The sequence below is a fragment of the Rhinatrema bivittatum genome, chromosome 8 (assembly GCF_901001135.1).
Source record: "Rhinatrema bivittatum chromosome 8, aRhiBiv1.1, whole genome shotgun sequence".
Taxonomy (NCBI): Eukaryota; Metazoa; Chordata; class Amphibia; order Gymnophiona; family Rhinatrematidae; genus Rhinatrema; species Rhinatrema bivittatum.
Genome location: NC_042622.1, coordinates 19076759 through 19091276, shown reverse-complemented (window position 1 = coordinate 19091276; position 14518 = coordinate 19076759). Strand labels below are relative to the sequence as shown.

Sequence of the window (14518 nt, the reverse complement as noted above, 5' to 3'; positions counted from 1 at the left end):
TAAGTTGTAGGACATTCTAAGGGAAAAGAGGTAGGCAGCAACCTTTTATGAGAATCCAGAAACAATTTAAATTGGTCAGGGACAAAGAAGATGTATGTATCATTATTAAACTTTGATGCATTTACAGGGGTATCTTAACTGAAAGGTTGCACCAAGAGATTGAACTCCTGACGCAAGGTCAAAAAGCCCTTTCTCCTCTCTTAAGTGGCCTTAGCTAGGTCAGGAAAGATTTGAACAAACTGGCTAATGAAATTAACTCCCAGATCCCGGAAATAATTAGGCATAACCAGTCCTAAATGAGACTTAACAATGTTGCTCTTTCATAAATCTCAACAGTAGAGGATTCTAGGAATTCAGTTAGGTTCTCTAAATCCAATTGGTGTTGTGCTGCGTTCTCTCTTGAATATGAAAACGGAAGGAAATATACTTTATTAAATGAAGCAATATTTTTTGAAGGAATGTGTAATATCTCAGTCATGTACTTCCGAAGTGTAACACGTGGCTGTTCACCAGTTATTCTTGGAAAGTTCAAAAACCTTAAATTCAAATATCTTAGACGATTTTCAATAAATTCAACTTTCCTATTCAGAGCTAGATGTTCCTGGATTATAGTTGACGAGTTCTGAACAGTTTTTTCACTTGATCTTCTAGATTTTGGATTCTATTAGAATGTTCAATAGGCTGGGAGTTATGATCCTGTGTCCGGGCGTCCAACTTTGAGGAGATTTCAGAAATTTGCAGGGAACAACCTTGAAAAGCAGGGCCCAGCTGGGCCACTAATTCCCAAAGAGAGTCTAATGTCACCACGGCCGACTTGGGGAGTGGGGATAATATAGGCCTATGTTCAGAAGTCACAGTTGGTACCGTAATAGTCTGAGCACTCGATTTTAAGTTCAAAGAAGACTCACCTCAGCATGAAAAATCTACAGAGGCCGTCAGACCCACACTCCTCACCATTGATGTTGCAAATCCACTCGCCGCCTCCGCAGCAGCTCCCTTTGTATCAGATCCAGAACTAACCAGTCCTGGGTCTGAAAGCGCCAAATCCGGAGGGTGGAAGGAAGGAAGAAAGCACAGTCTATGTTCTTAGGACAGGGGGGTCTGAGGGAAATCTCCCCAGACGAGACAGAGGCTCCTCTTCCGGACCCGTTAGCGGGAACCGCCACCCTAGACGCCGAGTAGGTAGTAGCGAGTTTGGGAATGGTACGCTGCCTCGGAGGGGGAGAGGGTGCTGAAGGAAACACCCTTACTCTCCCTTTCCGTTTAGGAGGCATATCGATAGCTTAGAATGGAGAAACAAGAAGAAATATGTCGGGCAAGTCGATCCAATGCTACTAACATGCTGCCATCTTGACTCCTCCCCCCCTTATTACTAAATTTGTTTTTCTACCCATTCCGGAACAACCATCATTCCCGCTTGCCAACTTAATTTTTCTGATCTCATTACAAAGGGTAATGCCAGGCATATCACCTTTTCCAACATCTTCCTCAACTGAACAGAGATTGTTTGTTTTCCAAAGAGTGATCACCTCCACTCTCGGGACCCTGAAGGGTTCCAAATCTTCTGTCGCTGTAGTCTTTCTGGTCCAGCCATCATTCTCCAGGAGAGTCCCCAGGTAGCTCTTCTGATATCCATTCAGACCCTCCCCCAGGGCTGCTGGATCACACTTCTCCACCAGAGGATTCATGATAAGATTTGTGGAGAAGATGGAAACAGCACTTAAAATAGAAGTATGAAAAGACCCAGACCCAAGAACAGGAGTCATGGGCATACTGAAAATACTTGACATCCCTGCAGAGCCTTCTGTTTTGCCAACTCATGCAGTGTTAGATACTGTACTCATGAAAATATGGGAGATTCCTATACTCCAGGATAACAGCTGCTTGGAAGCTGGATCTCAAATTCTGGATGGAAAAAACCACCAGGATATGGAATTCATCTACCACACAACTCTGTTGTGGAATCTGCGATGAAAAAAGTGAAGAAAATCCACCTCCATTCGAACACCACTTCAGCGAAGGATCACCTCATTCTGGATGAATTCGGCAAAAAGATTTGTCAAGGCACCATGCTAACAGCAAGAATTACTCAACATCAATTTTATATGATGCAATACTTTTATGAATGTGTTCAGAAACAGGGAAATAGATAGCACCTGTTACACTATATGATTTAGAACAGTGGTTCCCAAACCTGTCTTCAGGGACCCTCAGCCAGTCAGGTTTTCAGGATATCCACAACGAATATGCATGAGATAAATTTGCATACCATGGAGACTGAGTATATGCAAATTTATTTCATGCATATTCATTGTGGATATCCTGAAAACCTGACTGGCTGGGGGTCCCCCAGGACAGGTTTGGAAACCACTGATTTAGAAGAAGCCATCAGACTCCTCTATTTGGTTTATGAGTCGTTTGATACAACAACGCACACATCTGCTGCATCCATTGGGACGTGTTGTATGGCATGGCTCAGGGCTAACAACATTAAAGAGGCCAGTCACAAAAAATTAGCTTAGCTCCCATGTCTAGATGACTACCTATTTGGAAAAAACTACAGGAGATGGTTTCACAAATTAAAAAAAAAATGTGGCAGTTTAATCCTTGTTCACATATGCAGAACCTCACACTGTGAGAAGACACCTTACTTACCATATAAGCATCCCTACTACCCAAGAAAACAGTTCAGGTCGTACCACCAATATCATCTACTGCCTTTACAGGTCAGTCTGCAACTTGCTCAAACAACCCAAGCCAGTGGTCTATCTTGGAAATGTCAACCTAAGCCACCTTCTAGTTTTTGACCAAACATAAATCTCTGTCAAACACTAAAGTAGGAGGCAGAATCTAGTTTTATTCCACAGTCTGCAGCCAAATATCCAAGGACCAATGGGTCTTGAAGCTAGTACAGCAGGGGTACCATGTCAGTTTCTTGAGGCAACCATTAATCCAGCACACTGCTGTGCTTCCCACTGACCCAGTCCACTTACCACTTTGAAGCAAGAGAACAACATCTTTTGCTACAGAAAACAGTTCAAGGTACTGATTTCCCTTCACAACAAAGGATTTCACTCCCAATACTTTTTAATCCCAAAGAAGATAGGAGGACTCTACCCATGATGGATCTTCAGAATCTCAATCAGTAAATTCATTGAGAGAAGTTCAAGATGACGTTTTTGAGCCCCATCCTACCGTTCACCCAGCTCAATGACTGGATGTATTCACTAGACTTTAAAGATGCTTATGTTCACATCCCAATACACCCTTCTTGTTGGCAATACCTTTGCTTCAAGGTGGGCCTTATTCATTACCAATACAAGGTTCTTCCATTTGGACTCTCATCTGCCCCCCCGAGTCTTCACAAAATGGCTTGCCAAGGTAGTCGCCCACCTGTGCCATCAAGGGATGGGATTGATTATTCCCTTACCTGGACGACTGGTAGCCCCCTCAAGGAAAATCCTCCAGTCACATACTCAAATAGCAATATACTTGCTTCAATCCCTGGGATTCCTTGTCAACTTAAAAAAAATCCATTCTAGACCCCATGCTACGAATGCAGTTTATTGGGGTTCTAATAGATTCCACACAGGTAGGAGCATTCCTCCCACTGGACAGTGCTCTGCAAAATGGCAAAGTCTTTATTGAAGAAATGAACAATGGCCCGCTGCATTCTAGTGTTCTTCGGACACCTGGCAGTGGCTAATCACACAGACCCACTGACATGCTTACATATGTATCCCCTCCAAATTAGAATGAGGGCCCAATGGAACCAACGTCTATAAACAATTTACACCAGGATGATAACCCCAGAAATGAGACGAGAAATACATTAGAGGCTACAGCCGGAGCATCAAGTAGTATTAGTAACAGACGCCTCTACCGTTGGTTGGGGATCATATACTGGGCAATACAAAACACAGGGTGTCTGGTCAAGAAAGGCACTTGCAAATCAACTTACTAGAACTTGGGGCAATGCGACATGAGCGGTCAGCATTCTGCCAATCCTGATCCAAACAGACGATCCAAAGTAGCAATGTTTTATATCAACAAACAAGGTGGAACAGAATCATGGGTCCCGTGTCGGGAAGCACTGCACATATAGTACTGGGCAGTACAGAACAAATCAATACTGCAAGCGATATAACTTACCTGGCATAGTGAACACTGTGGCGGATTGACTCAGCAGAATATTCTGCCTACATGCATGGCCCCTGATACAATCCACACCTCTTCCAGCTATGGGGACAGCTGTGTTTAGACCTCTTTGCAACATAAACCAGTTTCTGTTCCATTCGACACAGCCATCTATGCAAGGCTCCAGTCACCTTCTTAAGTCTAGAAAACAGGCCTCAGGTACGCTTTTCCTCTAATATCGATAGCGAAGACCATTCAGAAATTCATGTGGGTCTGAGCCAAGATTATCCTAATCACACTAGCATGGTCCAGACAACCATCATATACCTATCTAGTGCAGTTCTCTATCAAATCTTCCGTTAAATTGGGAGACAGTCCTGCCTTACTAACCCACGAAGATAGCACATTACTGCACCTGATGCCGCCCACACTCAGTCTGACAGTGTGGATGTTGAGTGCTTGGTCCCAGCTCAATGGTCTCTACCAGACCCCATTCAGAATGTCTTCCTCTCAGCGAGGAAATCATCCAGTAGATGCAGTTCTTCTTTCAAGTGGAAACATTATTCACGTTGGTGTGCTTTGCATCACCCTTGTGAATGTTTTTCCACTTGCGAACCTTGACCCTTACAGTCCCATCTGCATCTTCTCTCCCAGTCGGGCTTGGCAAATACATTAGTATGTGTGCATCTCTGTGCCGTTGTAGATTGTCATTCCCCTGATAATGGAGCACCTATTTTCATGCACCCTTTGGTCTCTACATCTATGCCCACTGATTAGAAAGCCACCAGTGCCTTGGGATATCAACATTGTTCTCACCTCGCTGATTAAAAACTCCCTTTGAACCTCTAGAAACTGCATCTCTAAAATACTTAATAAGAAAAATACTTTTTCTAGTTGTGGTCACTTCTTTGTGAGGAGTAAGCGAGCTGGAATCTCTGGTCTATTCTATTACTCCCCTTATATGCAATTCTTTCATGAAATGGTGGTCCTAAGACCACCTACCAAAGGTGTTTTCTACTTTTCACTTGAACCAATCAGTTGTCATGACTTTCTTTCCAAAGCCTCATGTACAATAGGGCAAAAAGATGTTACGTCTCAACTGTTCATCTCATATGATCCAAACAAATTGGGCACACACCAGTAGCTAAAGGGATGCTATCAAATTGGATAACCAGCGGCTGAACTAGATCACGCCAATCCAGACAGAGCTCACCAAATGCGATCAACAGCTTCCTCCATCGCACACCTCAGAGGGCACCAGTAGAGGACACATGTAAAGCAGCCACCTGGTCATCTGTTCAGGCAGTCATTTCCCACTATTGTCTAGAGCAGTGATTCTCAACCATTTTCCCATCATGACACACCTGACAGACCACACTCACATGTGTGTCACACTGCTCATTACAATTCACGGCGGAAATAAAAATAAATAAATAAAGACCCAGTATTATTTTTATTGTTAAGAATGACACAAGGGAAAAATACATATACTGTCTGAACAGAAATTGCATAAACGGTAAACATCCCACACCAAAACAGCACCAATTTCCAGTACTCAAACAGTAACCACCTTAGCTAGGAAAAGGCAACACTGAAAATATTACACCAGGCCTTAAGATACCAATACACCTCCTATTAGGAAAACGGACCAAGTCAGGCTGCTATAGAGCCCTACATAGAAACTACACGCCAGCAGAAAACCTCACCTGAATCACATGTGCTGACCCTCACCTAACAAAGAATAAAGAGATCAAAACGCATAACTAGAAGCACGCAGACAAAAACTGAACTGGAAACCGCAACAAGCCAGAGAGACTGTATGCAGTGTAACGAAGGAAAAAGAGAAACATCACCAGTCCTCATAAAACAAATCAAGAAATATAAAATCTATAGCAGCAAAACTGTACTAACAAAAAGAACAGATTATTTCAAAACTGCTGATTAATGGAATATCCAATAATTAAAAACTCAGAAATTTCTAGATACCAATAAAATTCCATTCATGCTATCTCTCTCACACACAGACACATATGGTCTCTCTTTTATTTATACACACAGGCTCTTAATCATACATACACATGATCTCTCTCACACACAAAGGATCTCAATCATACACACATACGCTTTCACACAAACAGGTTTTCAATCACAAACTTACACATACAGGTTCTCAATCATATACTTATATTCATGCTATTTCTCTCACACGCAGGCTCTCATTCACACACACACACTCTCCTTCACAAACAGGTTTTCAATCACAAACTTACACATACAGGTTCTCAATCATACACTTATATTCATGCTATTTCTCTCACACGCAGGCTCTCATTCACATACACACACTCTCCTTCACAAACAGGTTTTCAATCACAAACTTACACATACAGGTTCTCAATCATACACTTATATTCATGCTATTTCTCTCACACGCAGGCTCTCATTCACATACACACACTCTCCTTCACAAACAGGTTTTCAATCACAAACTTACACATACAGGTTCTCAATCATACACTTATATTCATGCTCTCTCTCTCACACGCAGGCTCGCAGTCCTTCACATACATGCTGTCTCACACACACACACACATGCTTGCTCATTCACTCACTCTGTGCCCCCCCCCCCCCCCCCCCGCGCCTGAACCAGCAGCTGGCTCCTCCACTTCCAACCCTAAAGGCAGCAGCAATCTCCTCCTTCACTTTCAGCCCTCTTGGAGAAGGAGTCCCATCGGCCGCGGGGGTTGACCTTGTTCTTCGTTTTTCTCCGAGAGGCGCTGCTCATTCCTCAGGCCACGCCTCTCTTCCTTCTTCAGGCCGACGCTGCCCGCACCAGCATGGTCTCTTCTTCTTCCCGCGCACGCACCCGCTGCTCACCACTTCCTCTTCCGGGCGGCGGGGGTGGGGGCGGGAAGAAGAGACCATGGCTGACTCCAGCTCTCCTGCTGCGTTACGCCCGGGCTATCAGCGTTTTAAGCCCGGGCGGAGGAGGACCGAGGAGCAGCTGGGTCAGCGGGGGGACCGCTTGGTGTCGCGACACACCGGCTGAGAACCGCTGCTCTAGATGCCTTGGCGTGGTGGAGGAGGCAGTCTTGCACCCCCGAGTTTCTAAATAGTCTGCGCTCCACGGTGGAGTCTGGGCTGCTTATCCAACCTTTACTCTCCCTCCACAGAAGCTGGTTTTTTTGTTGGTGGTTATTAACAGCTATTTCTGTCTTTTCTAGTTCTAAAAAAAAAAAAAAAATGTAGAGAATTTTTGTCTTCTGTCTTTCTGTTATCTTTTTGGCATTTGTTTTATCAGGCAGTCCTTAGCTAGTTATCCCTATCAATGTGATTCTGTTGGATGCCTTAGGTTAGGAGGAAGACTAATTACTTACCTAAAGAGCTTCCTTTTCGGGAGGACGTCATTTTCTCTTGTATCCATTCTTGTGGAAAAGGGAACTGAGGATGGCTGACTCCAGCAGTTCTCTTGTCACCTAATGGTGGTTGGAGTTTGTGACATCTTTAGACCGCAATGTGGAGAACTATCTCACTCTTAAACTAATCCATGCAGTAGATTGTGACTGTTTAATGTGGTCCTCCCAGGTTTGTAATAAAATCCCACCCCTTAGGAGCAAGGTTTTCTAACTGCATCCTCTGCATGGGTGCATGTGATGAAGCCACAGCAAAGCTGTACATTTATTTATTTAAACTTAATATACTGCATAAACTAATAAGTCACAAAGTTTAACACATAATCCCAATCACTTGCATACCCACACCCTCAAGCCAGCATCCTATACATCTTGGAGCACCAAAAACACATATCCTAATCTAATAAAACTATTCATCACTCCTCCCTCCCCACACACACGCAATTCAATTTCCGTGTGCTATTTCCCAACCTATTATAATCAGACTCTTCCATATAAAAAAAAAATCCTAGCCAAGAGGCTCAGATCAATTTTTTAAGCATCATTTAAACAGGCACCTTTCCTAAAGCTTCTACAAACTGCAGAGACTTAATACATTTGCAAAATTTCAGGTCGTTCCCTTCCCAGTGAATTTCCAGGGGCTGAGCTAACATAACCGAGTCCCTGCTAGCCCCACTTGAGGAGGGTGCTGGGACCTGTAAAAGATTGTTTCAGTGACCTCAGCTTCCTAGCTGGAACATAAGTCACTAAACAATGCAATAGAAACTCCAAGCCTTGGTGATGGAGACATTTGAAAACCACACATGGAATTTTGTACTCAATGCCCTGTAAAACTGGAAGCCAGAATAGGCTCTTGTAATACTGGGGCAATATGATCTCTCTTCCTCGGTCCAACCAACAGTCTCTTGCAGCTGTAGTTTGGATCAATTGGAGCTTCTTTAGTGCAACCCATGGCAAAGACCACTGCAGTAATCCACCTGACTAAGAACCAAAGCATGAATGAGCATTTTAAGGTTTTTATCTTTTTAAAAAAAAAAAAAGAGCGAGAGAGAGATATATATAGAGAGAGAGTGAGCTATATATAATCATATGCAGTTGCAAATATTAAAGACCAGACTACAGCAGCCAATCTGGTTAGACCCTTAACAATACCTCCAAACTCCTCACCACTTCTTTAGTCTGGAGAACTGCTCCTTTCACAGGAGGGGAATGAATAAGCATCTGATTAACCCCCACCTACCAGACAATATATCCAATTTGTCAGAATACAGCTTCGGTTTCTGGTCTAAAAGCCAGTCTGCTGTTCCGACCATCCGCTTATTCAAACTGGGTTATCCCGATGTTTTGCTTAGACTTCATGTGCACCACGGCTGGACGTCATCTCCGAGCATAAAACAACAGATACCAAAACCCTGAATAAGATCAGCCACTGGAGCTACAAAGAGATTGAACAATAAAGGGGAAAGGACTGACCCCCAGTGGCACTCCACACGTCATCCGCCTCGCATAAGCCAGCAGCAGCTCTGTCACTGTACAGTAGGGATGTGCTCTTGTTTCATTTAGTGTGTGCTAAAACCATAAAGAAATTAAGCAAAGGAGGAAACGAAAAATACTTTTTTTTTTTTTTCTCCTTCCCCCCCGCACAGCCCTACGGTAGGACGTCCGGCCAGATAAAGGAACAGGAACCAGCGCTCTGACCTTCGGCCCTCCCTTTAATAAGCCATCAACCCAACTTGATTTCTTGAGCGCTTGCGTTTTTATGTGATTTCTAATTTTGTTTTCGTTTTCTTGTTTTACAGACAATAGTGACGGCCATGAGCAATCTGGCACCTCCAGTGGAGTTGGCCAATCCAGACAACCAGTATCGAATTGACTACATCTTAAATTTAGCCAACCAGAAAGATTTTGAATTCTCTACGGTAAGTAAAAGGCGCGCATAAGTCTTGTACATTTATTACTGCTGTGGTCTTTTACTCCCCCCTGCTTAGCAGAAGGAACAGCGATTGATTTGAACTTGAATTACTAATTTATGCTGCCCATTGCTTATTGTGACCGTGACTTTAAAATTATAAATTAATGTCATAAAAGTGGCAGTGCCTGAGAGTGCTTTGTGTACCCTTTTTATAGCTAAGTGGTCTTTATCGTTTAAGGGAGTCTCTGCTAAAGCACGCGTGTTCTGCTAGAACGAGCCCTTGCTGTGTTTATCAGGTTCACTGACTCCCTCCTTTCTTCCTCATAAAGCGTCGTCATATGTTTTTGTGTTTTGTAGTGCTTGCAGGTTGCAGTTTGCTTTTCGTGTTACTGGCAGGGGAGTAGAAGCTTCTCTACAGTTGCAGCTTCAGATCTGGGCCTATATTTGTTAGATTACCGCCTTTGGGTTTATATTGGAAAGCAGCAGGGTGTAGTTTTTGTTTTTTCATGATCCAATTTTAAATAGAGAAGGGAATCTTTTTTTTCTATGCTTGGATCTGACTTGTTGCAGTGATTTGTTGAAAATATGCTGAAATGAATTGTGGAAATACTTTGGCTTAGGGGAAGAATGGTGTTGGTCATCGATACGGATTGGGAACCTCAAACAGCGGATAATCTGCAGAAGACCAGCACTTTATCACCTGAGCTCTTTCCTCCTCCTCCTGGTATCCACCCTTACTCTTTCCTCCTAGTGTCCTCTCCCCCCACTTTCTTCTCTCCTTTGCAGTCCAGCCGAAACTAGGTTTGTCCAGCCCCCGACTGCTCTCGTTGACGCTAGCTTCTTGGGAACCTGTCACTCTTGTGAGCTCCTGACTCTCTCAGCCTCTGCCGTCTGTGAGCAGCAGTGCGAGAGTCACTCAAACAAAACCCAAACCCACAGCCAGCCCTGGATCCGGAGAAACATAAGGTTTTGCCATACTAGGTCAGACCAGAAGTCCAACAGTGGCCAAGCCAGGTCACAAATATATGGCAGGATCCCAAAAGGTCAATAGATTCCATGCTGCTTATCCTGGGAATACGCAGTGGATTTCTCTGAAATCCACCTTCATAATAGTTTATGGACTTTTCTTGTAGGAACTTCTGCAAAACTTTTTCAAACCTAGGTGCATTAACAGCTTTCACCACATCCTCTGGCAACGAATTCCAGAGTTTAATTATGCATTGAAAGGCCGATGCAATACAGTGCGCTTAGCTGAGTGCACTATTTAACCCCTGGCTGGGCGCGCGGCCACAACTCTTTTACTCTATAAGGGGATTAGTGCGTCCAAAACATGCGTCCGTTCCCCCCCCCCCCCCCCCCCCCCCCCCCCCCCCGCAAAAGTAATAGCGCTCATCCCATGCAAATGAATTTACTGTTGAGGCTGTTAGCAACTCCCCCGATTCACAAAAAAAAAAAAGTACGCCTGACACGCACATTTTTACTCCAAAATTAACGCCCTCCCCAGAATTTTGGCAGAGCCAAAAAGTGTACAGAAAAGCAGAAAATACTGCTTTTCTGTACATCCTCTGACTTAGTATCGTGGTGATATTAAGTCAGAGGAACTAAAAAATTAGAAATGCCCCCAAAAAACAAAATAAAATGTGCCAGTGGTCAGGATAGGAAAAGTGGGGGATGCTCAATTCATGAGCGTCCGTTTTCCTAACCCGCTGACCGCCACCTCTCCTGGGCTCCCGCTGCCGAGGAGGCGCTGGCGGTGCACAGTTTCCCCTAGCGCCTACTTTTTACCGTGGCACCTGATTTAAATATTAAATCGGACGCCCCAGAGAGATCGATCGCATAGGCCTCTGAATGAAAAAAGAAATGTCTGTTTGTCTTAAATGTGTCATCTAGTAACGTCGTGGAATATCCCCTGGTCTTTGTACTCTGAAAGAGTGAACAACCGATTCACGTTTACCCGTTCATCTCCACTCGTGATTTTATAGACCTCTATCATATCTCCCCTCAGCCGTCTCTTCTCCAAGCTGAAGAGTCCTAACCTCTTCAGCCTTTCCTCATAGGGGAATTGTTTCATCCCCTTTATCATCTTGGTCCCCCTTCTCTGTACATTTTCTAATTCTGCTAGATCTTTCTTGAGATCTTGGTGACCAGAACTGTACACAGTACTCAAGATGGGGTCGCACCATGGAGCGATACAGAGGCATTATGATATTCTCTGTTTTATTCTCTATTCCTGTCCTAATCATCCCCAGCATTCTCTTTGCTTTCTTGGCTGCTGCTGCACAGTGAATGGAGGATTTTAATGTATTGTCCATAATGATGCCTACATCCATTATTTAGGTACTGACTCTAATGTGGGACCTTGCATTGTGTAGCTATAATTTCAGTTGCTCTTCCCTAAATGCAGCACCGTGCACTTGTTCACATTAAATATCATCTACCATTTGGATGCCCAGTCTTCCAATCTCACGAGGTTGTATTGCAGATTTGACCCAGTTACTAGATTTTATAACTCAAACTCCCCAGAAAGTTATGGTTGCCAATTTCAGCACCGATCCATTAGGGTTTCCTTTGTATTGACTTTACTTAGCGTATGTAGGGATTTCTTTGCATGCACTGTACTTTAATAGCTTCATGAGAAAGTTCTCCCTGAGAGGTACAAGCTCACATCTTATGAAGAAATTTAAGGTGGGGTATACGCAGGGTTTTTGAACCAGCACAGCTCTCTTCGGTATAGTGAGCCTGAGACCACGAAATAGAGCAACAAAGGATACATGTGCAGTGGGATTGGTGAGCATGCCAGATGCTAGACTGGAGATCATTTATTGAAACTACAGTTAAGCAAAGTAAAATGCTGGCTAGTAGAAGTAGCTTTATGATTTCTGTAGCAGTAATGTATTTACTTTATGATTTCTGTAGAAGTAGCTTTGATTTCTGTAGCAGTAATGTATTTACTTTATGATTTCTGTAGCAGTAGCTTTATGATTTCTGTAGAAGTAGCTTTGATTTCTGTAGCAGTAATGTATTTACTTTATGATTTCTGTAGCAGTAGCTTTATGATTTCTGTAGCAGTAATGTATTTACTTTATGATTTCTGTAGCAGTAGCTTTATGATTTCTGTAGCAGTAATGTATTTACTTTATGATTTCTGTAGAAGTAGCTTTATGATTTCTGTAGAAGTAGCTTTATGATTTCTGTAGCAGTAATGTATTTACTTTATGATTTCTGTAGCAGTAGCTTTATGATTTCTGTAGAAGTAGCTTTATGATTTCTGTAGCAGTAATGTATTTACTTTATGATTTCTGTAGCAGTAGCTTTATGATTTCTGTAACAGTAATGTATTTACTTTATGATTTCTGTAGCAGTAGCTTTATGATTTCTGTAACAGTAATGTATTTACTTTATGATTTCTGTAGCAGTAGCTTTATGATTTCTGTAGCAGTAGCTTTATGATTTCTGTAGCAGTAATGTATTTACTTTATGATTTCTGTAGCAGTAATGTATTTGCTTTATGATTTCTGTAGCAGTAGCTTTGATTTCTGTAGCAGTAATGTATTTACTTTATGATTTCTGTAGCAGTAGCTTTATGATTTCTGTAGCAGTAATGTATTTGCTTTATGATTTCTGTAGCAGTAGCTTTATGATTTCTGTAGCAGTAATGTATTTACTGCATGCAGTGCCAACTGCTCAGGCAGGTGAAGCTGCAGAGCTCTATCTGGAGATGGCCTTCTTTCCACCGGCACTGCCCATGGATTTTAACGTTTGCTCTGACTTAAATGCCACTTTTTACAGGGTGGCATGCCGAAAAGACATTTCAAACATGTTTTTTTAAATGGAAGAGTATATTTTGCATTGTTTTTGAAAATAAAGTCCTGGTATAGCAGGCTGCCCAGTGACCGTCATGGTTGATGCTGCGGTCATCCTTTTGAAGGCAGCCTTACTAGGATTTAATGTAGTTACCCCCCTACTCTTCTCCCCCCCCCAAAAGAAGCAACCGATTAGTGAAAACTAAGAGCTTGTTGGAATTGTAATAACAAGGATGCAAGACTGTCCAGAGAGGAGGCAGAAAAGGGGTATGAAACCGTAAGGGACTGAAGAAGACGGTGGGGAAAGCTCCAGGTTCACTTTGTGCAAAAGTCTTTGAAGAATTGGTTACAGAATCCTACGTTGTGCACAGAATTTGCTTTCCTGAGCCATTTCCTCCCCTCCCAGGATTGAGACCGCCATGGGAAGGGTCAGGTTTTGTGTGCTGTATCTGTCGTCAAACTTCTTCAAGATGGCGTAATCCGTTCCGATGTTTCACTGCCGTCCCAACCAGCACTCGGTATAATGCGTGCAAACTTTTACCACGTGCGCTACCAGTGTGCTCATCCTCTAAGTACCATTAATCCAGCATCTCAGGATGGAAATGGCCGACCTGTGGTGTTCATACATAGGGATACGAATTTGCCAAGAAAATTTGTATTGACGTTTTACAGGTAAGTCACCCCTAAAATAGAGCGTGCCATCGGGTTATGTGTTATCCTTTTGGGGAGGACAAAATCTTTGGCAAGATCCCTTAATTCTGTAGAGAGGACAGTGTGCAATTTACCTGCTATCAGGTCTCGAAAAATGAAATGCCTGTACTTTTTATTTTTTTTCTCTCTCTGATGTAGTACTGAGCTGGCATTGCGTTAATTGATATGCAACTTTATTCTCCTCCTCCAGATGACGTCTGTTGATGGGCAGAGAATGCTGGCATGGGAACGTCCCTCCCGTCTCCTGCCAGCAGCTGCCTCCAGAGGAAGCAGAGTTACATTTGGTGGAAGGGGGCTCCCTTTCTGCCTCTCCGCCCTAGGCCTCTTGTGCTCCGTTTGTGCTTGGGTTCTTCGGCCCAGTAATGGTCCTGAAAGGGAAAGTGAGGAAGGAAGATACAAAGGAAGAGTGGAGAGAAACCAATGAGAAGAGAAAATGTAAAAGGTGAAGGAGAGGAAGAAATGAGGAGTTGAAAAGTGGAGAGGGAAGAGGAAGGCATGCATAAGGCGTGACTAAGGAGAGATGAGAGGAAAGAGAAACAGAA

At 43.2% G+C, this 14518-nt stretch overlaps 1 protein-coding gene across 3 annotated transcripts in view; it reads left to right on the top strand.

Annotated features, from left to right (window-relative positions):
• The window catches only part of GNAS (GNAS complex locus), a 290919-nt gene that overhangs the window by 151849 nt on the left and 124552 nt on the right, over positions 1 to 14518 (top strand). For all 3 annotated transcript variants that reach the window (XM_029611104.1, XM_029611105.1, XM_029611106.1), the window contains exon 4: positions 9350 to 9469. In XM_029611104.1, the coding sequence (XP_029466964.1) occupies positions 9350 to 9469 (120 nt within the window). The remainder of the gene's footprint in view (positions 1 to 9349; positions 9470 to 14518) is intronic.